Source organism: Rana temporaria, chromosome 4 (genome assembly GCF_905171775.1).
Source record: "Rana temporaria chromosome 4, aRanTem1.1, whole genome shotgun sequence".
Lineage (NCBI taxonomy): Eukaryota > Metazoa > Chordata > Amphibia > Anura > Ranidae > Rana > Rana temporaria.
In genome coordinates this window covers 221,937,687-221,965,228 of record NC_053492.1, presented here as the reverse complement: position 1 = coordinate 221,965,228, position 27,542 = coordinate 221,937,687, and the positions used below count along the sequence as shown (strand labels likewise).

General features: G+C 37.5%; 1 protein-coding gene across 4 annotated transcripts in view; it reads right to left on the bottom strand.

The window, feature by feature from the left end:
* ADGRB3 (adhesion G protein-coupled receptor B3) overlaps window positions 1–23,101 on the bottom strand; it is a 1,023,178-nt gene extending 1,000,077 nt beyond the window's left edge. The window contains exons 1-2 of one of the 4 annotated variants that reach the window (XM_040349908.1): window positions 22,376–23,101; window positions 19,097–19,865 (exon numbers count right to left, since the gene is read on the bottom strand). In XM_040349908.1, coding sequence (XP_040205842.1) covers window positions 19,097–19,850 — 754 coding nt within the window. In that variant the 5' untranslated portion in view covers window positions 19,851–19,865; window positions 22,376–23,101. Of the gene's footprint in view, window positions 1–19,096; window positions 19,962–22,375 lie in introns of those variants that run through there. The other 3 variants (XM_040349906.1, XM_040349909.1, XM_040349907.1) reach the window with 3 other exon arrangements.
* Window positions 23,102–27,542: the final 4,441 nt, after the last annotated feature.

Here is a 27,542-nt window from a genome sequence, read left to right as displayed (position 1 = left end):
TGTTGCTAGGATATATTTTATTTTATTAATTTAAAAGAGTCATTTTACCACTTGCAATCCAAATGATACATACTCTGAGAATAAAGGTATCATACTGAATACTGTATTTCCCTGCACTATGCACGTTTATACTTGTTTATTTATTAAAAATATTCTACAAAATACTATATTATCTTTATTCATTGCATGTGTATATATAGTGTTGCAATGCTTTACTTACTGTAGCCCGCACACATATCCTTCAAAATAGCATCTAAAAATTACATATAATGATTACATCACAGCAGGAAATTGTGGTGTTTCTGTGCCATGCAGGAATGGTTACAACTACATCAGTCCCTGCACTTAAGGAACTTAAGGAACCTAAGGAACAAGCTAAGATCCAAATCTCACATGCATACGAACACACCTGTGTTAACGTGTTTCTAAAGGCTCAAGGTTTTTTGCCTTTATGCATTGTATGCATGCAGCAGCCCCCAATACTCACCTGAGCCCAATCTTCCACCAGCCATGTGCACAATAGTTTTGGCTCTCCAGGAACTCAACTTCCTCATTGGCTGAGACAGCAGTGGGAGCCATTAGCTGAGGAGAGAGAGGGGGAGGGCCAAGCCACGGCTCTGTGTGTGAATGAACATGCAGAGCAGCTTCTCAAAACAGAGTCTGCTAGGGTGCCCCCATTGCAAGCTGCTTGCTCTGGGGGCACTCAGCAGGAGGGAGGGGCCAGGAGTGCCAGCAGGGGACCTGAGAAAGCAGGATTTCAGTTGCTTTGTGCAAAACCACTGAACATTGAAAGTAAGTATAACATGTTTGTTATTTTTTTTAAATGACCTTTAATATTACTTTAAACATAGCATTTCCTGCAGTTTTATCCAGTCCCATAGATGCTGCCCCCTTCCCACTTTTTAGGATGGCTTCTCTCCTTTGCAGGGTCCTATGAAGCCACCCTATTATTTTCACTTACATTAATAAGACTGCATGCCAACATGACAATGCTAAATGTACTAACAAGCACAGGCAGCTTGAGATGAGAACACACCCCTTTGGCTTATTCTACTACAGGGATCTCCAAACTTTCTAAACAAAGGGCTAGTTTACTGTCCTCCAGACTTTAGGGGAACTGGACTGTGGCCATTGGGAGTATAAATTGTCCCAGATTCAGTGGGAGTAAGCAATGCATCTTTGATATTAGGTGGGGAATAGTGCCCTATAGCTGGCGTCAGTGGGAGGAATAGTGCCCTGTTGTTGGTTTCAGTGAAATTATTAGTGCCCCATCATTGGGGTCAGTTTGAGGAATAGTGCCCCATTGTTGGTGTCAGTGGGAGAAATACTGCCCCATTGTTGGTGTCAGTGTGATTATCAGTGCCCCATTGTTGGTGTCAGTTTGAGGAATAGTGCCCTATAGTTAGCATCAATGGGTGAAATAGTGCCCCGTTGTGGATGTCGGTAGCAGGAATAGTGTCCCATTGTTGGTGTCAGTGGGAGGTATATTGTCTTGTAACAGTGAAAGGAAAAGTGCTCCACGGGTCAGATAAAGGCAAGCAAAGGGCCGCATCCAGCCCCTGGGCTGCAGTTTGGAGACCCCGTTCTACTACATAAATAATTGACAGTGGTTCCCAAGACTGTACTGTTACTTCAACAAAATTTTGTTAAATTAATCTTTATGTATATTGTGTATCAGGGTGCAGACAACATCATTATGTTGGTGACATTTCATGAATGAAGGGGCACACCGGTGCAATGAATGATGAGACATACAGCCCAGAGTTATGTGATACAGTGTATGTATATACATCTAGAGAATGTGCTCACTGAGAGGAAGTATATATATATATATATATATATATATATATATATATATATATATATATATATATATATATATATATATATATATATATATATATATATATATATATATATAAATAATATTTTAACCCCTTGGAAGATCTAGGTGATATTTAGGCACAAGTAGTCTTACATAATATATTACAGATTTTAAAATCTTAACTAGTATTTAGAAAATAAAATTAATGCTAATTGTTTTATCAGTACTGTTTAACATAATCCTGGCCTTCTAAGCAGGTTGAAGTAGATGACTGTCTAACTGGCTTTTCAAAATCCACTGGGAATTACATTGCTCTGACCAGCAAATATAAAAGCTCCAAATGATAAAAAATATGGTTTATATACTCTTAGTGTGAATAATACATTAACAGTATTAAATAGGAAGATAAGACCTTCTCATTTACATTTCCCAACGGACTCTACTTGTTAATGAAAAACCTCCAGTATTCAGTATTCTGCCATTATTATACAACACCATTACTGGGAAAAATTACTTATCTCTAAAATTTAAATTTACTGTAAATGTCATATTTATTCTATTAGCATGCAATTTAAGATGTAACACCTTGAATATATTGAGGCAAAAAGTGGCCAAAATGTCTAACTAGATTATTCCACATCCTGTGATGAGATCAATTAGCAAAGTGTGAGAAACAGCTTTTGTGTATTTTATTTATTTCATCTGTGTACACAAAGTCTATTTAATGTAAAAAACTGTGAAACCTGTCTACTAATATCAAATGTGTGTATATGTGAGGTAATCTTCTTCACATTTCTGAATAAATTCTAGTTATAGTACAGATTCACATTTAAGTAATGATATTTGTTTAGAGCAGTGCAAAAGTAGTAAAGAATCCAAAGTTATCAAAGTAGCAGTATCTAGACCAGCCATTCTTAAAATTTTCTAACATGGAGGAATTCTTGAAATAACTTTTTGGTCTCAGGAAACCCCTGCTAATAATTATTCTACAGCTCATGGTACATTAGTGGTATGGTCAATGGGAAGGATGCTCCTTACATTTGTGGTTATTGGGAAGACCCTCCTTGCAGATTGCTAAAGAGATCAATGCTGCCAATGGTACCATATCTAAGAGGAAGACATTTCTCAAGGAACCCCTAGCAACCTCTGGAGGAGCCCTAAGGTTTCACAGAACCCTGGTTGAGAAAGGCTGATCTAGACTCACAAATCTAAAAAGTAAAATAGAGTAAAAGACAAAAAGAGCTCAGTATGACAGCAGTGATGTTATGGCAATTATTTAACCACTCATATTTATTACTTGCTATCAATGGTCCAATAAATAAGGGCTTTCACTTCCCTTAACTCATTTTGTACTGTGTCATGTGGTATAAAAAAAAACATGAAAGGGGAGGGGGTAGGTATGGCTGGCCTTTGCTTGTGTATATTTTTAATGCACTATGGTTGCAGTAAGACTGATATATTGTAGGTGAAATATGACATTTCATACATATCAATCAAAAGTGCAGTAAAAGTGAAGGCCGTTCACACATTTACCTAAAATTTGACCTTTTGAGCCATAGACTAAGACAGACTCAGGCCCCGTACACACGGCCGAGGAACTCGACGTGCCAAACACATCGAGTTCCTCGGCCAGTTCAGCCCTGAAGCCGCCGAGGACCTCGGCGGGCCGAGAGCTCCCATAGAACAACGAGGAAATAGAGAACATGTTCTCTATTTCCTCGCCGAGGTCCTCGTCGGCTTCCTCGGCCGAAAGTGTACACACGGCCGGGTTTCTCGGCAGAATTCAGCCAGAAACTCGGTCAGAAGCTGAATTCTGCCGAGGAAACTGGTCGTGTGTACGGGGCCTCAAACATATACATATGGCAAAAAAATTATTTTAGTGCCTAAGATGAACATTTAGATAGAAAAAGGACTTGTGGAACACAGTATTCGTAAAGCTGCCAATCCCAACACCCGGATGTAAATAAGTTATGTAAGGGGGTTTTCTGATCTCCACAAATCATCTTAATAATTGCAGATTACTTGTAAGTAGTCCAAAAATTTCCAGTAACTGCCCTGTATATTGGTTCCTTTAGCTGCATACACTCTGGAGGGTTAGCTCAAGAGAAGTTTAAAAAAAAAATAAAAACACATGCACTTAAGAAAATACAAACTCTTAAACTGATCATTTCCTTTCTGTTGCAGCAATATAGATATATTAGGGAACAGTATTAGGAGACTCCTTCATACCCTGTTTTGCAATTGTTAATCACAGGCTGATTTTTACTCTGCTACATCAGCACCCACAAGAATTTGGATCAATATCTAAAATGCAGCTGAATGTTTTGTCTGATTTCGTAATCTTTGTTATCTGTTAAGTTTTTTTATTTATATATGCAATGAACATAGAAAAAATAATTAATCAGAATTAAATGATCTCACAACATTTGCTGAAAGATTATCATATGGTTACATTAACTGTGCTATATTATTTGATGAGAAGTGAAGTGGCAGAATCTGGTGTTTTAAAATATAAATATCAATTAAAAATCAACTAAAAGCAAAAACGCAAGACAGTATTCTCAAATGTTCTGTTAAAAGTTTAAGACCATATATGCCTTTCAAAGAAATACAGAGGAAAGCCTTTTTTGAAGTTTGAAAATCTTCATTGGATTCATCTAATAAAGAACACCCTATTATTTAGACATTATTGGGCATTGTAAAGCTAGCTGCCAAAATCCAATATGTGAGGTTGCCATGGAAATGCAGGACATACTTTGGAACCTCTGAGTTTCAGTTCAGATATAAACTTCTGAAATTGTAAAAAACAAAAACAAAAAAAAAACATCACCTTCACACATTAAAATATACTTTAACCACTTAAGCCCCGGACCATTTTGCAGCTAAATGCCCAGGCCAGGTTTTGAGATTCGGCACTGCGCCGCTTTAACAGACAATTGCGCGGTCGTGCGACGTGTCTCCCAAACAAAATTGGCGTCCCTTTTTCCCCACAAATAGAGCTTTCTTTTGGTGGTATTTGATCACCTCTGTGGTTTTTATTTTTTGCGCTATAAACAAAAATAGAGCGACAATTTTGAGAAAAATTTAATATTTTTTACTTTTTGCTATAATAAATATCCCCCAAAAACATATATAAAAATATTTTTAAAAAAAATCGCAATAAGCATTTATCGATTGGTTTAAGCAAAATTTATAGCGTTTACAAAATAGGGGATAGTTTTATTGCATTTTTATTAATTATTTTTTTTACTACTATTGGCGGCGATCAGCGATTTTTTCGTGACTGCGACATTATGGCGGACACTTCGGACAATTTTGACACATTTTTGGGACCATTGTCATTTTCACAGCAAAAAATGCATTTAAATTGCATTCTTTATTGTGAAAATGACAGTTGCAGTTTGGGAGTTAACCACGGGGGCGCTGTAGGAGTTAGGGTACACCTAGTGTGTGTTTACAACTGTAGGGGGGTGTGGCTGTAGGACTGACGTCATCAATCGAGTCGCCCTTATAAAAAGGATCACTCGATCGATACGCCACCACAGTGAAGCACGGGGAAGCCGTGTTTACATACGGCTCTCCCCGTTCTTCAGCTCCGGGGAACGATTGCGACAGCCGCGCCGTCGTCCCGGATCGCTCCCCGAGGGAATCTGCTTGCCGCACGCCTCGGGGGGGTCCCGATCGGACCCCCCACCCGCTAGAAGGCAGGGACGTATATATACGCCCATCTGCCTGTCCGTGACATTTAGCGGACGTATATAGTCGTGCGGCGGGCGTTAAGGGGTTAAGTACTATTTTTGCATCCATTTCAAAATCTTGTAAAGGATATGCAATTTTAGAATGTATTATTTTCCTTTGAAAATGTGTATATTGCATTACTTGTTGTAAACAGGTATAGCATTTTAATCTTCTGTTAAATAAAAAAGAACAGTACATTTTGTATCCAAAACACATTTTTAAAAAACACAACCAGTACATTAAGCCTAAAGTTGGCAGTGGCTGTTTTACAACACCCTGCAATCAAGTTCTTTTTCTTTTATGATCTTTATGTTGTAAACCCTATTTATGTAAACCTGCAATGTCTTATCCCTGCACTTTGAGTTCAGGTCATGTGAGGAGTTGATGAAAAAGAAAGAAAAAAACTTTTATATTGCAAAGAAATAAACATCCTTTCCCACTAAAAGCTTTCTAAGTACTTCTTGTGTGGCTTGGAACACTGAAAAGGGGACTTGTTTGAGCTCTTGTAAATGTTTCTGTAGTCTAGAATATCAATTGTACCACCATACAAGCTATAATTCTATGGAAACCATGAACTATTTAGGATCTTGCTTATTAAACTCTAAAGAGGTGATTTACTAAAGGTAACTAGGCTGTTTACTTTGCAAGAGAGTTTTCCCCAGAGCTTAGTGAATGCAGTGAAATTTCACTTTTCAAAGAATACCTGGTTAAGTGCAAGGAGAATTTAAAAGCCGTGTTTTGCCTTGTACATAACTGGATGCTGGAAGTAAACCTGATTCATCACATTTGATAAGCTCTGGGGAAAATGTCCTTGCAAAGTGCAACTTATTTGCAAAGTGAACAATCTATGTGCATTTAGTAAATCAGCCCTTAGAACCCAATAAATTCTCTTTGACAACAATCTTCATAGGAACTTAAGTAGACAAATCTTTTTAACAATTCCTGAATTTAAAGTTGAAATGCACCCAATTATAGTATATTTGTGTATTTCATAAATGGTTTGTCAACAATAAGGACGACTTACTCTTGGAAGTTATGATATTCTTACAGCAATATTCACCATCGGCATAATCATAATTTAATTGTTATACTGTTAAGTAGACAGTGCCTACATGTTAACCTAGTTCTATAGTTAATTAAAGCAACATCGTGAAATACATTTATTTAGAAAATGCTTACTTTTTATTTATTCTCTTTGCATCTGTCTCTGCAATGTGCTAATGTGCTTTGCCACTGGCAATGCAGGAAAAAACGAGAGGGAAAGGGTGTCCACTAGGCATTCTAAAACAGGTATCTAAAGCTCTAGGGAGATTAATTATTAAAAAATGCATCTTTTAAGCACAGTCCAGTCAACAAATATTTATTTGGTATGTATTCATATGATCATAGTTTTGTTTACAAATATGCAAAGTCTATGCACACTTTTGAAACGCATATCAGATGCTGCAGTGTCAGTTTTCGAAAAATCTTTTTTTTTCTCTTTTCAACTAGACCAACTGTGTATTTCACAATGTAGGTGATTTACTAATGGAGTAAAACCTGTTAAGGTTGCCAAATTAATTTTCACTTTGAAAGGGAATTTTCATTTAGCTTAGTGAATGGGGTGAAGGTGTGCTGACTTCAATCATCCAATTATGTGCAAGTAAAAAATCTATTTTTTTTCCCCGACCGAAAAACCTCGGTCCATTCTCATCGGTTTTGACCGGTCGTGTGTACGTGGCCTCAGAGCCCTGCTGATCTCTATGGGGAGATCGGACGAAAATTGACAGCTTGTCTGTTTTCATCAGATCTCATCCATTCCGATCCGCCAAGACAGATGGCAGATGTATCGCCATATGCTTTTCTTGAGCGGATTGGATGGCAGATGGGTTTCAGTGGACACATCTCCTCTGACATTCGCCTGCCCATATGATTCAATGAATGGCCCGCTCTAATCCATCTGAAAGTGGACAGGCGGATCCAAGCGGGCTTATTGTGTGAAAGTGGCCCTACACCTTTAGTGAATCAACCACAATGTTGTATTTGGCTTAATATATATATATTGTGTTGGTGATCCCCAGAAGCTGGCCTGCAATTCATGTTGTAGGGTCAGATATTGACTTTTTTAACACTTCATTACCTCAAGACCAAACACTTTCACCCCTTCATGCCCAGGCCATTTTTTAGCTTTTCAGTGTCATACTTTGAATGGTAGTTTCTCAGTCATGCAACACTGTACCAAAATTATGTTTTTATCTTTTTTGAGACAATCAAAGGTATTTTTAAAGAAGCATAGTGAGTTTTTTGTTTCTTGTATTTTTTGTCGCAATTCAGTACGGGAGGCTTAAGAAAAGAAGATCAACTATGTTTCTGTTCCATGAGTGCAGTTGTATGCAGGGGATGGATGAAAGTGGTGTCTCACAGTAACATAGTCAATGGAATGTTCACATGGGTCAGTTCAGGTTGCAGGCAGAGACATGATCAGCAAGCAGGCAAAGGATTGGTCCAGGCAGCTGGTCAATAAACTGGCCAGGGTCAGTATAGGAGGCAGGTGGAGGCAACACTGCACTGGTGTTGCAGTAATCAGGAGAACTGGTCTCTGTAACTTGTGTGGTAGTTATTAGGGACAATATGAATGGTGTGGCAGTGATTAGGGAGATTTTGACTAGTGTGGCAATAATCAGGGACACTGTAGCTGGTGTGACGGTGATCATGAATACATTATCATAAACTATTTATATCTGTTTTTGCAAGATCCCAAAGTTAGAGAACATATTCAAACAAACTGTATTATGAAGATAATGCGATAGAAAAACATGTCAGATATACTTTTGGAAAACAACCAATTCAGTTATTGGGTATGTTAACTCTTGTTGTTAAGAGGCAGTTAAGATTTGCTGATGAGATGCCTGAAATTGTTCTTGGGACAGTTACGACCCAGATACACCATCATATTGATCATTATGTAAAACAAAGCTGAACAGAAAGCCATTGCTGAAAAAAAAGACATATCAAATCTAATTTATAGTTTTTTTTTTTAAGGAATGTTGGAGACACAATAAAATTGTGGAAAAAAAGGGCTCTCTACTCTGTTTAGAGTAAAATGTATCCTTTTAGCTTTAGCACAAAACATTATTCATGGTTTGAAAGCCAACAATACTCATCACCCTGAGAATACCATCCCCATGGTGAAGCACTGTGCTGGTAGTGTTATGGTATGTGTATACTTTTTATTAACAACAAATAGAAAATTGGTCAGAACTGAGGGCAAGATGGATGGAGCTAAATAAAGAGGAATCCTAGAGGACAACTTGTTTTAGCTGGCAAAAGACAAGGACAAAGGATTACATTCCAGCCAGACAATGACCCTAAACCAACAGTCACATCTATAGTACAGTGGTTTAAAACCAAGGACCTGAACAATGCAGGCAACGTTCAGATCTAAGTCTAATTGACAATATATGGCAAGATGTCAAAGTGCTGTTCACAGTCAACATAACAGGGCTAGCAATTCTGCAAAAACGAATAGGTATACATTTCAATATCCATTCCAGTAAAATCTGGTTTGGACTTTTTCCAAAAGATGTGTAGCAGTAATTTCAGTCTAGGGTAATTCTTACAAGTTTTGGGCTGAATATTTATGCAACCTACAAATGTTTGCATTTTGTTAAAATATTTTTCATGTAGAAAAAAAATATGTGGTAAATGTGTATACATTTTATCATAAAATTCTAGTTTAATACATTTGTATTCCTTTTTGTAGTACCATACTATGTAAATACCCATGCAAAGCATTTTATTACTTACAATAGTTGCAGCTAATAATTTGCCATGCTACATCAAGCCAGACAATTCTGAAAATGATTTGATGATATTAATTAACATATATGTAATATTACAGAAAGCCTAAATGCTCTTGTGTCAAAACACCAATCAACCTTTGCACAGTCAAATAATATCATAGCTGCTATATTGTGCATATGCATGGTTTTTGGAAGGTATAATTCTTTCTTTTAGACAAGTACAGAATCAGATCAAACCTAATTAGGTTTTAAGGGGTGATGCACTGGGAAACATCACACACTTTGTTCACTATCATAGAGCTTTCAGTACAGCTTTGATGTTAACATCACTTCATAGTTGACATCAACAGGTACTTTCAGTTGAATCCTTTTTGATGGGTTTAAGCAGGCACAAAATGTCTAGCTCTCCGGAAGAGTTTGTCATATAAATGTATTTCATATATCTAACATATAAACACCTGTGGTACTCTATTATCTTTATACCCAACCCCAGACAGATGTCTCTATTTTCTAGCTAAGTTACCTCTAACAGTACAATTCATAATTTAAATAATATCTGTACCAGCACTGTTCTGTCACTGTGTTGCTTGTGTAGAGTCACTAAGAAAGATCGTTACTATACAGTAAGTTGAAGATAGTGATTTGAAGTCATATCTTATATATCCCCAGTAAACAACCTCTACTTAGCTAGGTAGAAAATGTTATTTAAAACACCAATAAACCCTGCAAAGGACCAACCCCTTCTATTTGCCCCTACCCCTCCTCTCCTTCAGTTACACAAAATATTGTATTTGTTTTCCTTCATCACGGTACAGTTTTCTCATCTACTAATGCATGTCTCCTTATTTCTACCTATTTCTTCACTTTATATACTGTATACGCAATCAAGGGAGATGAAGGATCAAGCTGGTCAGTTCTGCACACTTATGCTTACATAAGATTTTGCAATCATAATTTCTATCAGTGTACAAAGTGATGCCAGAGTCATGTTCTGGCTGTTATTATGAAACTGATGCGCTACTAATCCATATTTATGTCTATGCTGAATGCCACTACTGAAACTGTATATGTGAGACATGCGATTGATCTCTGTTGGTATCTCATTACAAATAACCTCAGTAAACAGATTCAAACGTAAAACATAAACAAACCAGTGATCGGAATTTGAGCATAAATTTACTTTAAATACATAGTAAAAAAAAAAAAATGTCCAAAGAAATATATATAAAAAAAAAAAGAAATGCATGTATGTATTTCATATAAAATACATTTGTTTATATTTGTGTTTACACTTTATCAAGTTTACTATCAACATTAGATTTTATATACTGCTAAAAATGCAAATATATTAATAAGCTAAATATATATGTATGTATATATATATATATATATATATATATATATATATATATATATATATATATATATATATATATATATATATATATATATATATACACATATGTACACATAGCTGTACTTACAGTGTATTTGTCTATCCAAAGAGCAACACTCTGCACCATTTTATGTGAGTTTATGGTTTTCAAACTTATACTTCAGTTGTTGCCGGTTGCCAATTACAGACTGTAAAAAGGCCTTCTAAGGTGGGGGCACCGTGTACCTGGTAATATGTTTTATACAAATTTTTATACATTACACTACTAGCTCAAATCCATCAACACACTGTTTGGCATGTACAAAAGAATATAGTGGGATGCAAAAAAGTTTCCTTTGCCTCGAAGACATATAAATAAAAGTCAAGCCACATACATGTGAGACACTGCTACCTAACACTGTGGCAGGACCACCTGGTGAACCAAATGTTGAACATTAATGAAATACATCAGTAAGCAACAAGCTTGTTTTACATTCTTCTTCTCAAATCCCTAATTTCTTGGACTAGATTGGTTTCCTATAACTTAGCAGGAAAATCCCTTTTAATTCAATTCTGTACTGCTTCCTTGGTAACCTGTCCTAAGAGCAGAACATTAGTAGCAAATGTATGACAGAAAAGAAAAGGGTATATGAACAGCACCAACAGCACAGAGCCGTGATAATGTGCTTTAATTTCAACATTGCAAGGGTTTTTCAAACTTTGAAGAACCTTTCTTTACCCAAAATGTATTGTTTATTGTTCTCTGACACAAAAACCCCATTACTCCAATAAACCAGAGAGTATAACATTGACTTGTCTTAGTCTCAGTTATTGCTCCAAAAACAGAAACATGTGTTGGCCAACATTACCAACATATCAGATATTTTAATACAAAATCCCATAAGACCTCCCTCCATAACCCACAACCTAGTCCAACTCAAACACTCCTCATGTAAGGCTTAATTATCTCTGTTTGATGGCAGCAGACTCTTCCAGTGTTTACTCTCCTTCATCCAGGCCATTGTTGGCTTCTGGCCATCACTGTAGAACTAAGTACTCCAACAACAAGTACTACAACACTGAGCACAGCTCAGTTCAAGTTTATGGGGTTTTAGCCGAGAGGAGGATAAACACTAGAGGAGACTGCCACTGTCACTGGGAGGTAAACAATCACATGTTTAATGGGTATTATGGGCTATTATAAAAGGGCCTATACACATGCATTTGTGTGTGTTGAGGCAAGTTAAATCTTGTGGTATAAGGCAGCCTTCAAAAATGGATGGGCTCCAATGCACTTTAATGAATGAAAATTGAGTGCAGGCTGCATTAAACATTGTAACATGAGTATGCATGTGCATGTCATGTACACCCTAATTCACATACATCACATGTATTAGTCTTTATAAGCTTATAATATGTATTAGTTATATTACCAAAAGCAAAATATGTTTTAAATACAGGAAATCTCCACAAAAGGTACACGGAAGCTTTCATGTATGACCTGTCACATGAAAATTCAAGCTGCCTGGCTATCATACTGACTCTCTTGCTTCAGTAGTTTGATACACTGACCTACAACAAATATACAGTCAAAAGTATTTCACTTTAGTCTGACTGTTTTGGATATTTATTGCAGGTCATCACTTCAGAAAGCATAGAATTCGAAGGATTAGCAAACAGTCAAAAAAGTAGTATTTTCAAAATAATGTAGCCAATGACAGCCTGTATATTTCTTTCATAACATGTTTACTTTAATATACTATACAGGTGTATACTGTGAAAAGTGCATGTTTAAACATTTGTGTGGCATTTCTTTTTAAATTACGGAAATGTATAGTATTATTTACATAGTGGAATATATTCAAACATGATGTGATAAGAATTTTGTAAACATTAAAAGCACTGTAGCACTCTGTAAATGGCTGATCTGCACAGACGATGGCTACAAATATGCTTATCCCATGCATTCTGTTCTTCCTTGAAAACAGTATTCTATATTCTGATATAAATTCAGTATCTACCAACAACATGCCTTCCTTCAAGAAATGGTAAACATAGCAAACAAACCAGATAATCTCATCCTTACCTCACATTCAGGAGATTGGTTATTAGTTTTATGGCTAAATGTCATGCAAAGGGAATGGCACACACTATGAATTTTAATGGGAAGACATATGCGGAAGCTTGTTTCTGATGAGAGCGCACATGTTGGGCTAAGGGAGCATTTCTCAACCTAATATCTATCAGTAATGTGATTTCTGGCATATGCCTTTTTCTGGATCAGCAACTGTGTGTTCTGCAGCCTCTATTACACTCTCTAATGTAGTTTCCATGAATCAATTGCAAACTCACTCTTCCAAAGCCATTATAAATATCAATGTTAATGTATTCATTATAGATATTTGAAAATGCCTTTTGTGATGTACCTTCAAATAAACATGTCTCTGTGGAATATACTGATGATAGTCAGACAGGGATGTCTTAACTAGTTAAGATCACCTTGTAATTAGGCTCTCATAATAAAGTCTTGTACTTGCCTTTAGGATGTTGCAAGTTGCTTTCCAGCATTGGCATTAACCAGGTTTTATTATAACAGGTTATTGTAATATCCGCTCAAATTTGACAATGTGTACTTATTAACACTGCCTGTTGTTTATTACTCTTTCATTTGGTTTAAAACAGCTTTTGTCATATTTTACAGCATACAAAATTGATATTTTTCAGGTGTCAGTAAATGTACACCACTGTTTGTATTTAACAATTGAACAAGGCAGAGCGGCCAGTCAGATTTTGCCTTTCAGCACTCACAGCAATAATAGAGGGTCAGTCATTGGAAGATATATATATATATATATATATATATATATATATATATATATATATATATATATATATAGGGCAGCACAGTGGTGTAGTGGTTAGCACTTTCACCTAGCAGCAAAAGGGTCGCTGGTTCAAATCACAACCACGACACCATCTGCCTGGAGTTTGCATGTTCTCCCTGTGTCTGCGTGGGTTTACTCCGGGTACTCTGGTTTCCTCCCACACTCCAAGGACATGCTGGTAGGTTGATTGGATCCTGTCCAAATTGGGCCAGTATATATGTGTGTGTATGACTGTGTGTCCCAAGCGGGTCGAGATCCTACGGGGTAAATGACTGCACTAGCCAGGAAGACACTGGCCACAAAAAGCGCCTAGAGGTGATTCAGTTTGCATGTGGAGCGCTATACAAGTCACTCATTCATTTATATATATATATATATATATATATATATATATATATATATATATATATATATATATATATATATATATATATATATATATATATATATATATATCATTTTTGTTGCTGTGCAATTTTAAGGTAAGCTTAAAAAATGCTGACCTGAGCTAGTGCTCTCATGCATGTTATGATTAGATGATGGTCATATGACTGCATGACTTTTACTGCCAAAATGTATTTCTAAATGCACAATTCCAGCCACAAATAATATCCAATAAAATTCCTATCAGTTAATCCTTCTCTATAATCTGTATAATGCATCTTTACATCTACAGTATATGCATCTTGCCTCTAATGTAATTTGCAGAAAATGAGTAGCAATGTTTAAACCATGCTAAAAACGTCTATTTTTATTTCTATAATCTCATAGCCGAGCACACCAACAAATATCTGGATTTTTTATTCACAATAAAATTATATTTGTTCATACTGTTAGAACTCACATGACTATAAGCACAATGCATACTTTTGTAAAATGTCAGATGGCATTTAAACCTTTGGGAGTTATAAATTGTGCATTTGCATGAAGTGGTGCATTCAGTCTGATTTGAGCTGCTGCAGCCTCGTGGAATGATCAGTCATGTAAAGAAGAAGCAAAGATGTGTCTAAGCCTCCCAACGGGGAGGTTAAAGAGCCAATTATTTATAATGAAACTGCTCACAAATAACTGCAGCAATTAATGCAGAAAGCTGCTTTAATTCCAGGGAGGACCTTAACAACCACAGAGGGTGAACAACCGAGATCCACTGTCTGTACATTGCTAATCATCATTAAACATATTGACAAACAACATTTTCCTTCCCACTATCAAGTAATGTCCACTACCAAAAAAGCAATACATTGTACTGCTGGCATATTCAGGGATATTTTATTTGTATTACATTAATCATTTCATATAGTAGCAAGTGCAACAGTCACCATGTTCTTATAGCAAAAAGGTTGTTGTAGATCACATGCAATCACACTAGAGATTTCCTATGAATAAGTACCTAGTATTCATTTTTTTATTAACCTGTAAACATGCACTATGAGGCTTATTTTTTACTGAATGAAGAAAAGGAAATCCACTTCAATTTAAAAATACAGTGGATTTGGAAATTGGATTGGTTGCTTTGATCATACTGCCATAATGATTTCAAATGTTATCTTCCTCATCTGTGCATCCCTACACAAGGGAGCCATTGGAGTGAATGAATGCCACATCATCACCTCTAGCAAGCTGCATGGACCATTCATATAACCGAGTCACAGAACACAGCAATGCATGAGCACTCATGTGTATTGGGCCATTTTACTCAATGCCATCCTCTGGCTTCAGGCACTGGATAGCACCCAACACAGGAGCCTCAGTTTGAGCCTCAGTTTGATGCCTGTGTGTATGAGGCCTTACTACTAAATATACTACCACTTTTTTCTAAAAAAATACATGTTGTTTTACCACTCAATGGCCTTCTGATATAATACCCTCAAGGCCCCTAAATCACCAATGCACAGTGAAAGAAACCATGTTGTGGCCTGAACAAGTATTCATAAAAAGGCTCTGTAGTCCTTTTTCAGCTTATATTATCAATACACCTATTTCTGGGGAACTGACGGGTAAAATGTGGGGCCCACAATATAGTTAATGCATGCAAAGTGCAATGCAAGTGTAATAATATGTTTTATTTATGCTTTTTTTTTTGTCTTTTAAGAGTGTAGAATACTTTTTTACAGCACCCCTAATATTTATTATTAAATGGGATGTTCCTTCTAGAAAATTCATATTGTATCTTGTGTTTTTTCATGGCCACCATTTCATAGTTCATTTGATTGCTAAATGTAATAACTAATTGTATTAGGGATTTGGCCTAAAGGACTAAAGTATACCAGATGTGTTGTGTATTTTATTGCACTTTACAGTAAAGAAAAATGCATGGGCTCAAGACAGCACATTGGGGTTGATTTACTAGAGGGATAGTAACTGTTTAATAAGTGAATGGTCACTTTTAACAGTGAATGTTAGTATATCACAAGGTAAAACACTTTTTTTTATTTTTTTTGTTAGCACATGATAGAATGAATAATGTAAACCTAATTTACCTTATTTACCAAATCACTAAATAATACATTTACCAAGAGAACAGCACCTTCAGTCGACCAACCACGGCGGGGTTAAGTATGTTCACTTTGGCTATACAATAATGTAGTGGAGTTTGCCTTCCACATGACTGGATGATTTTGGCGTACACAACCTCATTATAATATCTGATGATAGCTGATATGACAAAATTCATGTTGCCTTATCCCACACTTCTTTAGTAACTCAGCACCATTGTGTAGCAGTATACAGAGAAAGTCACCCTCTTTTGAATCAGCTCTTATAGAGTCTGTTAAAAACTCAACATGTCAACACAACATAGATTAATGTAAGCATTGATATGAACTAACTCCTTAAGTTGTCACATTCTGAATTAGGGTTCAAGGCATGCACAAATCTACTCACTAGTAAAGCTTATGGGTATTTTTTTTTAATAAGGAACTGCATATAATTGCATACTAGACTATTACTTGACCAAACTATCCCCATAGCTCATCATCATTACACTTATTCTTGTATTCTCCATGGTCTAAATATTTAATGATATATTTCAGGGTTTTCTCTTTAGAAATTTAAATCAGTCTGTATTCTTCCTGCAAGTGTTGAAATGTTATAAAGTTCTTTGAGACTGGCACTCAATCCATGCCTTTTAAAGCAATGCAGATTATTCATTGCAATCTAGAAAAGATATAGTTCATCTGTCCATTATAATCAAGGGACTGAAGGTGATACTGCCTCATACAGCCTTGGGGCTTTCATTAATCTCACCAGCAGTATTCTATTTTATTTTCAATGACTGCTGATTACACTTTGGCATACATGTTAGACTTTGTAATACTCTATGAAATGTTTATCCATTATGTCTCTTTGAAAGCAACAGGTAAAGTTTTCTATGTTTAAATGGACACTGAAAATAATAATAATGATAACAAAAAATACATTGCAATTCTTATTTAGATCTTTGTAAGAGAAAATACACTATAGGCCATGCAGTATAAAAAAAGGTTTGTATGTCCAAAAAACACCTACAGCCAATTCCATTGCAAAGCTGCATGTGTTGGACTCCATGGGGCATTTGTGTACACATATAAATCCTGGATGGTGGATATGTGGATTTCACAGATTTCAAGATGCATTATATTTTCTTTAAAGCCACATATAAGATGTGTCATTTTATGCATATTGTGACCCGATGTATGTCAGGTGTACCACCATGTATGCAATAAAATTGTGAGTAAGGTTTAAAAAAAAGGTATGTAGGAGCAACTATAGCCACTATGGTTTGTTCATGTGGTCTAATATTGTGGATTTTTCAGGTTTTAATTTTTTCAAGTAAGTCTCTACTTCCTTCAGTTGACTCCCCTCCCCCCCTTTCATTTTTTTTGCCTCTCTGATCAGCTGGTGATGATTATATATTTATAGAGGTACATTCAAATGAATGGATTTTTGGCTTACTACATACAAGATCATCCACCACTGCTTGCTACAAATGGAAGCATACAGTATATCAAATTACTACTGCACATTCTGCTTCTTTTTTTTTACTCAACTTGTTCATGTATCTTTAAATGAATGATATTTGGATGACCTAGACTGCATACTAATAGCAGTGGGATGGTGGGTAATGTTGCAATAGTTAAGTATATGGTATGAAATGTTTTCAGTAAAGTTCATGCTACTCTCTGTTGGTTTGATAATTAAGAAAACAATCAAATAATTAATGAAATGATACAGGGTTGTTAAACAGCAAGCAAGTTTACTCTACAAGTGTTACTTGGTCCCCTTATCCTTGCTTTAAATGTTAGCTTTGGACAGGCCTTACATGTTTTAAACTAAATCCACAAACAATCTCTTGTGACAACATTAGGCCTTTTCAGTAAAATATTGCAAGGAACAGAGTGCTGGTTGCAAAGTGCAGTAGTCATAGCAACCAGTTACAACCCATAATGTACAGGTCTGGCTTCAACAAGGTGAATGCTGATTGGTTGCTAAGAGTAACAGCTCATTGCACATTGCTCTCTTCACTGTTTACTGAATCTGGCTTTGTATTTACCCGTGGCTTCACAATAGATAACATGAATAAAAACAAGAACTATTTATCATCAAATAAATGAAAGAATGACAGTGCTGAATGCCAAGAAACAAATACAATGGCTGCTTCCCTCAATCCATGCTTTTCATAGTGCAGTGTGGTAAAAAGAGATAAAAGAGGTAAAAAAAAAAAGATAAGGCATTTAAGCTGCAAAATGAATCCCTATCTCCCCCATATGTTTCATAGTACACGCAGATAGAATAATTGACCAGCACTTCACCAAAACAGTAGCACACTGCTTCTAATGTGAGGGATACTAGCTCATTGCCATTTATGATGAAAATACAATGCATTTAGTTAATATAAGCTCAACATGAGGTATTAATTTTAGTTAAATGCTCCAGTTTGACTCATTTAGTTCTTTGGGATACCTATGTCATTGCAAGTCTGTAATGTCACACATCCCTGTGGAATGCAGAATGTTAAAAAGGGGCACTATAAAGCAAATGAATTGAAAAGATGTAAGAGCATGGAGTGTGAAATCATTGTACCTGGAACTCATTAATTACCTTATCTCTCTATGGATGTGAGACATACTATTTAGATTGCTTTGCTCTCATGCAGACATTAGTATTAGAGCCATGTGTGATTTTAGCACAGCACTGAAGTCTGCAATGGAGATCTCATATCAAATGTCCACATCTATTACAAAAAATGACTTAAACGGGATGCATATATGGAATTATGACATGCACGTATTACCATGTTTTGCACATAATACTTTCTGCATCTAATAAGAGGTAAAATGACGTTTATTGAGACCACTGACTGAAATAAGTACAGATAGGAAGGTGATCATTACTGGATATAAAAGAAGAAAGCATGACAACCAATGTACCCCTTGCAGTATGGTTTGTCATAGTGATATCTGCATTTGGTTCCTATAGAAATTTGACTGTGGTGATAAAATTTGACACCTACCTTCTTTGGGTGGGCGTTTTGCTTCCTTTGAAAGGTTGCAGACCTGTGTGGCTTGGAGCTCCTGGGTCAGACAGCCTTCCGTCTGCTCATTTAGGGGTAATATAACATTGTTTAAAGAAACCAAAGACTGGTCATCTATTCCCCATTCTCCCAAGTGCTGGGGACAAGTGCATTTTGTGTACATAATTCCGCAAAGCTCTGTTTTCCCATTTTCCAGTTTCAAGCAGTTCTCCAACCAAGTGCACAGGACATGACAGCCAAACTGACTAGGGCTCACTTTGTTTAATACCAGAAACTCCAAAAAGGATTTTTGGTCTTCTTCCCTTTTATGTAATCCAACATAATCAATTGGGTATATCCGACGTAGCTGGATGAAATTTTTATCATAATGCAGAAATACAAAGGCATTCCTTGTATTGCACAACTGCATGATAGAATTGTTGTTCCTCAAGAGATCCTGAATTTTCTCATATGAGAAATGATCAAACTGATAAGCCAAAAGAGAAAAGTTTGAGCAGCTGAAGTCCTTTTTGGAAAATTTCAGGTAGATACTATATTTGGTTGGATCTGGGTTTTCCAACGTCCAGGTGCAGTTGGTAAAGTTTTTGGGAAACATTTCACTTATCGAATACGATCCATAAATGACTCCTTTGACCAATGTTGAACACCAGAAGTCTTGGGCAGAATTAAAACCAAACATAACCAGTAGATAGGTGGAAAATATATAAATCAACAAATTACGAACAGCCTTCATCCTATGTCATTTGGCCTGTAGAAAACAAATTAAAATCAAAATGCAAGTTGAATTCTGCAAGCATTTGAAAATAGGGCCCCTGACAATATTCTAGACAGCTGTTTTCAAGACTCAGGCTAGCTTAAAAATAAACCTTTTCAAAAAGAAGGGCGAGTATATATATATATTTATATATATATAATTTTTTTTTTTCAATGCATGGGATTGATTTAATCGTGTGCAAACAGTGCCACCATGTGGACATTCACATCATATCATTTTTTTTAAAGTCTAGAATAATATTTCATAAAACATTACTTTGTTAATTATAAAGCTACATCTATGTAAATAATGAATAGACAAGCCCCATGTCAGAGGAAACATCTAATAAATAAACCAAAACCATGTGGCATTTTATGCAAACTGAATTAAGCTTCTGTACAGTTACTGTATATGTTTTTCTCTGCAATTAAAATACTTGCACTGGTATGCTAGACGTTTAGAGCACCTAGATTTACTCTAATATATATATATATATATATATATATATATATATATATAAGCATTGCAGCACATTGTAGTGTGAACAAGCGTTCTTTTACAAGGTTAAAATTCCCTTGCCAATGTACACTAAGCAAGTATATACAGATATGCATTCTATAAAAAGATAGGCTGCTCCGATTGCTTAGGTGATAGTATAGTATATATTAGCAAATTGACACTGATGGCTACCTGAGTGCAAACACACTCCAGATTCAGCTCCACACACGTACCCATGAAATGCAATCTACAATGTCATAAGCTCTTGGGATAGAGTGCTTCTGTGAATTAATTACTCTGCATGGAGCAAATGCTAATGAGACCACTGTTTAACACCCAAAAGTAGTGCACTTAGGTAGAAATCAAGCAGTTAATTACTTCTGAACATATTGTCTGCCACAGCTTTATGTGATTTTGCAGATGTGCTCTTCCATAACCAAAGCCATGTTGCATTCATTTCCTCTATCGAAAACTGCATACAAATGACTTCTATCATTTTCTGCCTTCCTTAGGTAGATAATAAGCACATTGACATCCAGACATTGATTACTTTTAACTCTTAGTGCCCACGTCTAAAAGTGAACATGAAAGAAGTCATGTCCAATCAAAGTCAAAGTTGCTTATGAATGAGAGAAAAGAAAAAGGATCGCCAAGCTTTTACTTCAGGTCAAAGTTAAATCTAAGTATTAGCCTGTTAGTATGCTCCTGTATCACTCAGGAAAGAGACATCTAGGCATTGAGTTTGTCTGTCTCTGACTGTGTCCTCATGCATAAAAAGGAACAAAGCTGTTTATCACATCTGCTCTATATATCTTTTATAGCTGTCTTCCAGGGATTATTTTAGGTGTCAGGTTAAATAAAGGACTAGATTGACAGACAAATAGAAAAAAAAATCCTTACATTAAAGTCTATGACTTCCGAGTGGTCTAAGAGCTGCCTATTAGCCGTACTAAGAGCAGCAGATTTCCATAGGAACAGAGAATATTTCTTCTCCAATGTGGATCGTAAATTGAATCTGTATTTCACATTAGTTGCGATGGCATCTTTAAATCAAGGATGTTGGGAAACATGCATGAAATGGCAGAAGACAACAGTTCCCTTGTATTTTCCCTCTTGCATGCAATGCAGTTCTGCGCAGTGTCATTCAGGATAGTGTAGGCGTTGAGTGCCAACGTGACACTATCTAAATGATCAAATCAGTCACCAAATCTCAGAAATTCTGGATCATAAAAAAAACAAAGTGGATAAAGACTAGTTGCCACCTGAATTTTGTTGCATCTACTTTCTTCTTCCAGCCATATTAGCGAGGATTACACTTAAAGATGTGGCAATCGTGAAATGTTTACCCATGTTTTCACTAGCAAATCATCCCCTTGGGTTTTTAAACTGTCCAGAGATGTTTAATTATTCTCAACGGATCACAAGAGGCAGCTAAGCCGATCTTGCCACCCGCCTCTTTCCTTTAAAGAGATTCAGCTGTCGTCTCCCTGGAACACAGAGCATCTCCCATTTTGTCAGAAATAGTTTATCTAGAGAAAACAAACAGGCATTTTAGTTTGGATATTCCCCAAACAGATTTTTTTCCAAGTGCCACTATGTTATCGAAACATAGACGGCGCCTTGGCTCCACTACCTAATTTTTACATCAGAGACAAGCAAAGATGTTCTTTATTTTAACTTCCTATTAACCTCTTCAATCCAGATAGGTATACAATGGGATGTTCTGTAGTTCCTAAAGGTGTGAAGAACTGAGAAGCATATTGTACGCTTCTCACTAACAACACATTGCATGATGCACCTAAAGGAAATGTGCTCTACATTAGCCTATAATACAGGTAGTTGCCTAACTTTTAGAGCCGCAGATGGCGTTTAGCTTTATTTTGTGCTATATTCATGTAGATTGGAATTCTCTGAACCTGCAGTCTGTTTCTGTAATGCCCAACCTCTGACTAATGGAAGCAAACCCTTATAAGACAGGTCAGGAAGTAGACACATTTGAGCCTTACCTTGCAATCCAAATCTGTGGCTATCTCTGTAGAACACTAGCACAGACACACGTTCCAAAAGCACCGAAGGAAATCCTCCTTTTCGTCAGAATCCCTCACTCCCATTTTGTCTTGATCACGTTGAAATCAGAATACGAATCCTTCCATAGAATAGCAATGAAATCCCAGTGGGCTTTTCTTTACAAACCACAACAATATCTCCCCCTCCCTGAAACCTTGCAGAATTACAGAAAGTGAGGCAATGATGCAGTTTTGATTGAAGGCTGAGAGAAAAGAAAGTCCAACATGACAATCCAGTGGCCAGGCAGGCAGAGGAATACTGTAGCTATCGGATGCTGATGATGAGTAGAAAGAGGAGGCTGGTGCTGCTGATTTGGTTATTCTTACGTCTTTTTTTCCTTCCCTCTGAGGTTGAAAAAATCCTTAGCTGATGCTGGAGAAATCTGTTTAAATGTTCAGATTACAGAGGACAAGAGGGAAAGGAAGGAGAAGCACAGAAGCAGTGAGCCTGCGTATGTGCCTCTATGTCAGCTTCACTTAATGTTATACTCTTGCTAGCAGGAGTAAGGGTCTTTTGGTGAAAAATTCTCTTCCTTTCTTCTATTTTTTTTTCCTTTAAAGTATTGATAATGGGAGAGCTAGCTACTACAATAATCCTTGTCTGGCGAGGGAGGGAGCTGCTTGAATGCTGTGAGAAGAAGCAATGCAGGGGGGTAGAGACAGACACTGGAACAGTGTGAGCGTGTCAGTTTCAGTACAGGACTGAAAATACATGTCACAGAGCTGCTCAAATCAGGCAGGTCCCCAATTTCTTTTTATTTTCTCAGTCTGAGAGTTTCTTTTTTTTTTTCTACTCTTATTCCCCACCACTAGGCTGATTATTGCCGACTGTTAAGAGCAGCTCTGGGAAAAAGGGACACAGAAAGCACACCGATTGAGATCATAGCTCTTAACCATTTAAATCCCCAGGGCTGGAGACAGTGCAGCACAAAGTGGATATACAGGGGATTCGATTCACTGAAAACCTGTGGAGGGAAATCATTTATTGACGACTGCTCTTACTAATGCTCTGCAAGCAAGTGATAGATGTATGAGATCAACATGATGACTTGATTGAGGATGGGATCAGGGAGGAGCTGCAAGATTGCCATATTAGAGTATTAGGAAAGTACACACATGATGAGCATTGAAAATAGTGATGGAATTCAGGAGGGAATCTGACCCTCTCTCACATTCACGATAAATAATAATACAGCCATAGGAACTGCAACTGTCCTAAGAGTTGTCAGCATGACCCTTCTGCAGATTAATTGATACAGGGCTAGAATGAAAACACTCATCAACCTTCATACCACTGTCTGTCTGCCTGGAAAACAATAGCAATTTTCTCAGCAAGGCTACAATTAGCATTGTATTTGTTCTTGCTTTGTTTAGGTTGGGAGGAAGGCTGAGCCAGGGACTCTAAAATGATGCATTGTGCAGAAAAAGCTTGCTCGAATAGCATTCTTAACCCTCTGAATGCTGGGAGGCTTGCAATTTCTAAACAATGCATGCCATGCTCTGTGCACTCATGTGTTTGATTTGATTGTCTTCACTTTCCATTTATCCAGCATCTGAATTCTCTAAGGATATTTGAACGGTTGACTACATTTTGAAACTATGAGCAAAGTATGTCTTATAAAGCAATAGGGAATTCCATCTGCACACAGACTTCCCTTCCTATTTGTAAATTGCAAAAGGCTCAATGCATTTAATGGGAGAGATTTGCAACCAAGTGCTAGTCTGTGCATTAATTTAATAGATACAGCAGAGCAAAGCGAGTGCTCTGTTTGTGCCTCTTCCAATTCCATGCTCTGTAGTGACCTGGCCACCTCCCTGGACAATATTGCCTGGATGGAGGGTAATGGATGGATTCGATCAAATCCAGGGTCACAACCTGGTTAATAATAAAAAATAATTCCTTTCATAACATACTGAGCATTCATTCTATAGGCAGTTTCTTGATGCAGGGGAAGAGGGTCATGTTCCAATTTGTTATAAACAGTGTGTAAGAGTGAAACCATTGCTTCAGATCCCCTGTCTGTGTCAAATGGAACATTATTTATGTCCTCCAAACTCTAAATCTTTATCACCAATTATAAGCTAGTAGCCACGCTTAATTACTGTGACCATAATTGCCTATGGCCATACCTCTGCAGGACATGGGTCCCAAAGGAAATATTCCATTCAACATCTATACATTCCCTTCCTTAAATCAGATAACACATTGTTAGAATACCAATGTGAAATGCTACATTTACAATCAAACCAGGGCATTACAGATCACCCTTAAAAGTCCATGATATTTTTTTCATCACTTATTTCCCCTACAACCCATGCTATTTATGTGTCAACTTTGATTTAGTGCAACAAGTGATGGTTTTATTATACCTTTCCATGCTTTGCATCATTTAGAAAGTACATATTAAATGGTTAGGTTAGAAGCACTGGTACTTAGTATTACCAAATGAGGTAGTGAGTGAAAAAGGCTTTTCATTTTAGGCTGCTACTAGCAGAGCACAACTTATTCACTACTGCATAAGTTGGATCTTTTGGTGCTATATCTACCTGAAAGGCTGTAGGTCTGAATGATTGTACACAGAAGGGAATTGCCAGTCTTGAAAATAGGTTCATGTACTAGGAATATGTGACCATCTGGCAGTTACAGACAGAGAGCGTGCAGTTCCCCAGCAACTACATCCATTAAAATCATGGACCGCCATCAAATGTTAAGAGTCTTAATTGATATATGTTTCATGGATAGCAAATGTTAAAAGTAAGGCAATGCATCAAATGTCTTCTATAGCAAAGCTGTTTACGCTTACTGCCATAAGTATAAATACCTGACAGCTAGTTTCTTTATCTGCTTTGGGATGATTTATCAAAGAAGAACACTTGTATTAGTAGCATAGCTGGAGTTACCCATAGCAACCAATCTAATTAAGAGAAACTCCCAATAGATATTTTAATTCACATAAATGCCTTGGGTGGCCGACATCACAGGCACCTTGGACAGGTAAGTGTGCTTATTAAAAGTCAGCTAATTTTTAAAGCTGGAGCTCCACTTTAAGATGAAAGTGGGCCCTTTGCATACAATAAAGAAATACTTGAAGTATTGCATTTTACTACAGGAACCTCTGGACATGTAAGTGAATGCTTAAGTGAAATTAATGTTATTAAAGATGCCAGTGGGTGCAGGCAACACTGAGCCTTTAACAACCAGTGATGTCACTGACCCCATTGACATACATGGCCAAGAATCCCCAGACGTGTAAACAAAGGGGTAATATCAGCCAGACTAACTATTCAGAGGATGACAAGCAAAGGAGTGAGACGTGTGTCTTAGCGGTGGAATTTGTTTTTTCAGCAGGTCATTGACATGTGGGTATTTTGAGTGACATAGATCTGCATTGATGGATAACGTGATTAACAATGGATTTGCTACAAGGGACATGTGTATGTCTTTATTTCTAGAGTTTCCATTTTTTCTCTGTGTAGGGGTGCTATGTACCCCATACTTATTTACATAAGGGAATTCGATAACAAGTCAAAGTTGACTTCTATATTCCACTTAGCCCCCCCCCCCCCCCCCCCGCCAGAGGTGCATCTAGTGAAAATGGCGCCTATGGCAAGCACTAAAACTGCGCCCCTGTCAAAACATTTGATACCCATCTTTCAGATAACCAGGTACATGGCGGGGACAGAGAGGGACACTGAGGACCACTGGCGGCTAGTTCTGAAAGTTTTTTGGGGGGGCGCAAAAAAAATAGAAAAAAAAACATCAATTGCAGCCAATGTGCCAATCAATAGCCCCTGCTCATTAAACAGTTCACATTCAGTGAAAGTTAATGCGCTACAAAGTTTGCAGTACATGAACTTTCACTGAATGTGGACTGTTTAATGAGCTTGTTGCACAAATCACTTTATTAAAAAGTTTTAAGTCATGTGCGATTGTGTGTGTGTGCCAAGCATCAAATATAGTGCTCAATATGGATTATGCATAGCCAAAGATATCATTAATAAAGTGTAATAAGGTGAATTGTGCAACAGCTGTTCACAAATCACTTTATTACAGTTTATTTATGATATGGCTAAGCATATTTATTTAATCTACTGAGCATTATATTTTGCTGTTTGCTTCTGGTTGGCAGTTGACACACATGAATATGATGACGAGGATCAAGTAGTACCTGGCTGCTATCCTTGCTGCTGCTGCTGGGGCCGGGGTTCCCCATCGGGCCGTCATTCACTCATTCTCTCCTGTCCTCTGTTCTCCTCACTTCACGTCCCATTCCCTGCTCTGGGGATAAGATGATAGGGTAGGTGGAGCATTAGGCTCCGCCTCCACCACTGTTACACTACCCTACATGGATACAGTCTGGCCAATCATCGGCCATCATGGGAGCACCTGTTACTCCCCTCCCCAAGCAGAAGGAGAAATATTAGCAATTGCTGTGCCGGCGCCGGGCTCCAGTAGGGCGGCCGCGGTGCCGGAAGATTAGTGCAGGAGGACAGGTGGGGTTTTTTAATGCGGGGGGTGTTTTTTTGCTGCCCCCTCCCCATGGCGCCCACTTGCCATGGCTGACATACCCTAGATACGCCACTGCCCCCTCATCAACCAGGCAACAGTTGTGGGGAAGAGGTTCTTGTCCTCATAAACATAGGGGCAAAGTTATTTGCCAGGAGACCCCCCTAGCATGGAACCTCCCATGTTGAGGGCATGTAGCCCAGAGGGAGCATGCTCATCCCTCCTTTTCTGGACAGCCAGTCTGCATGTTCAGAATAACCACTTGTCGACCGCCCATAGCCGAAAAAAAGCCTCAAGGCGGTTGGATAACTTTGGGAGGGCGTACCTGTCACATCACAGTATAGGGCTGATGGCAGCGGCCCTTACCACTTGATTGCTCCGTCAAATATTGGAGCATGCCTGGTTCATCTCCCCCTCTCCGTACCGATCGGTATAATGTGAAAGGAGAGGGGGAGAGGTCGATTGCAGCAGCACTGTGGGCTGGATCTGTAGTGCCCACAGTGCTGCTCTGTGCCAATCCTGCCTCATCCATCCATGCTCAGCCATGCCATCCATACTCACAGCCATCCATACTCAGCCATGCCATCCATACTCATATCC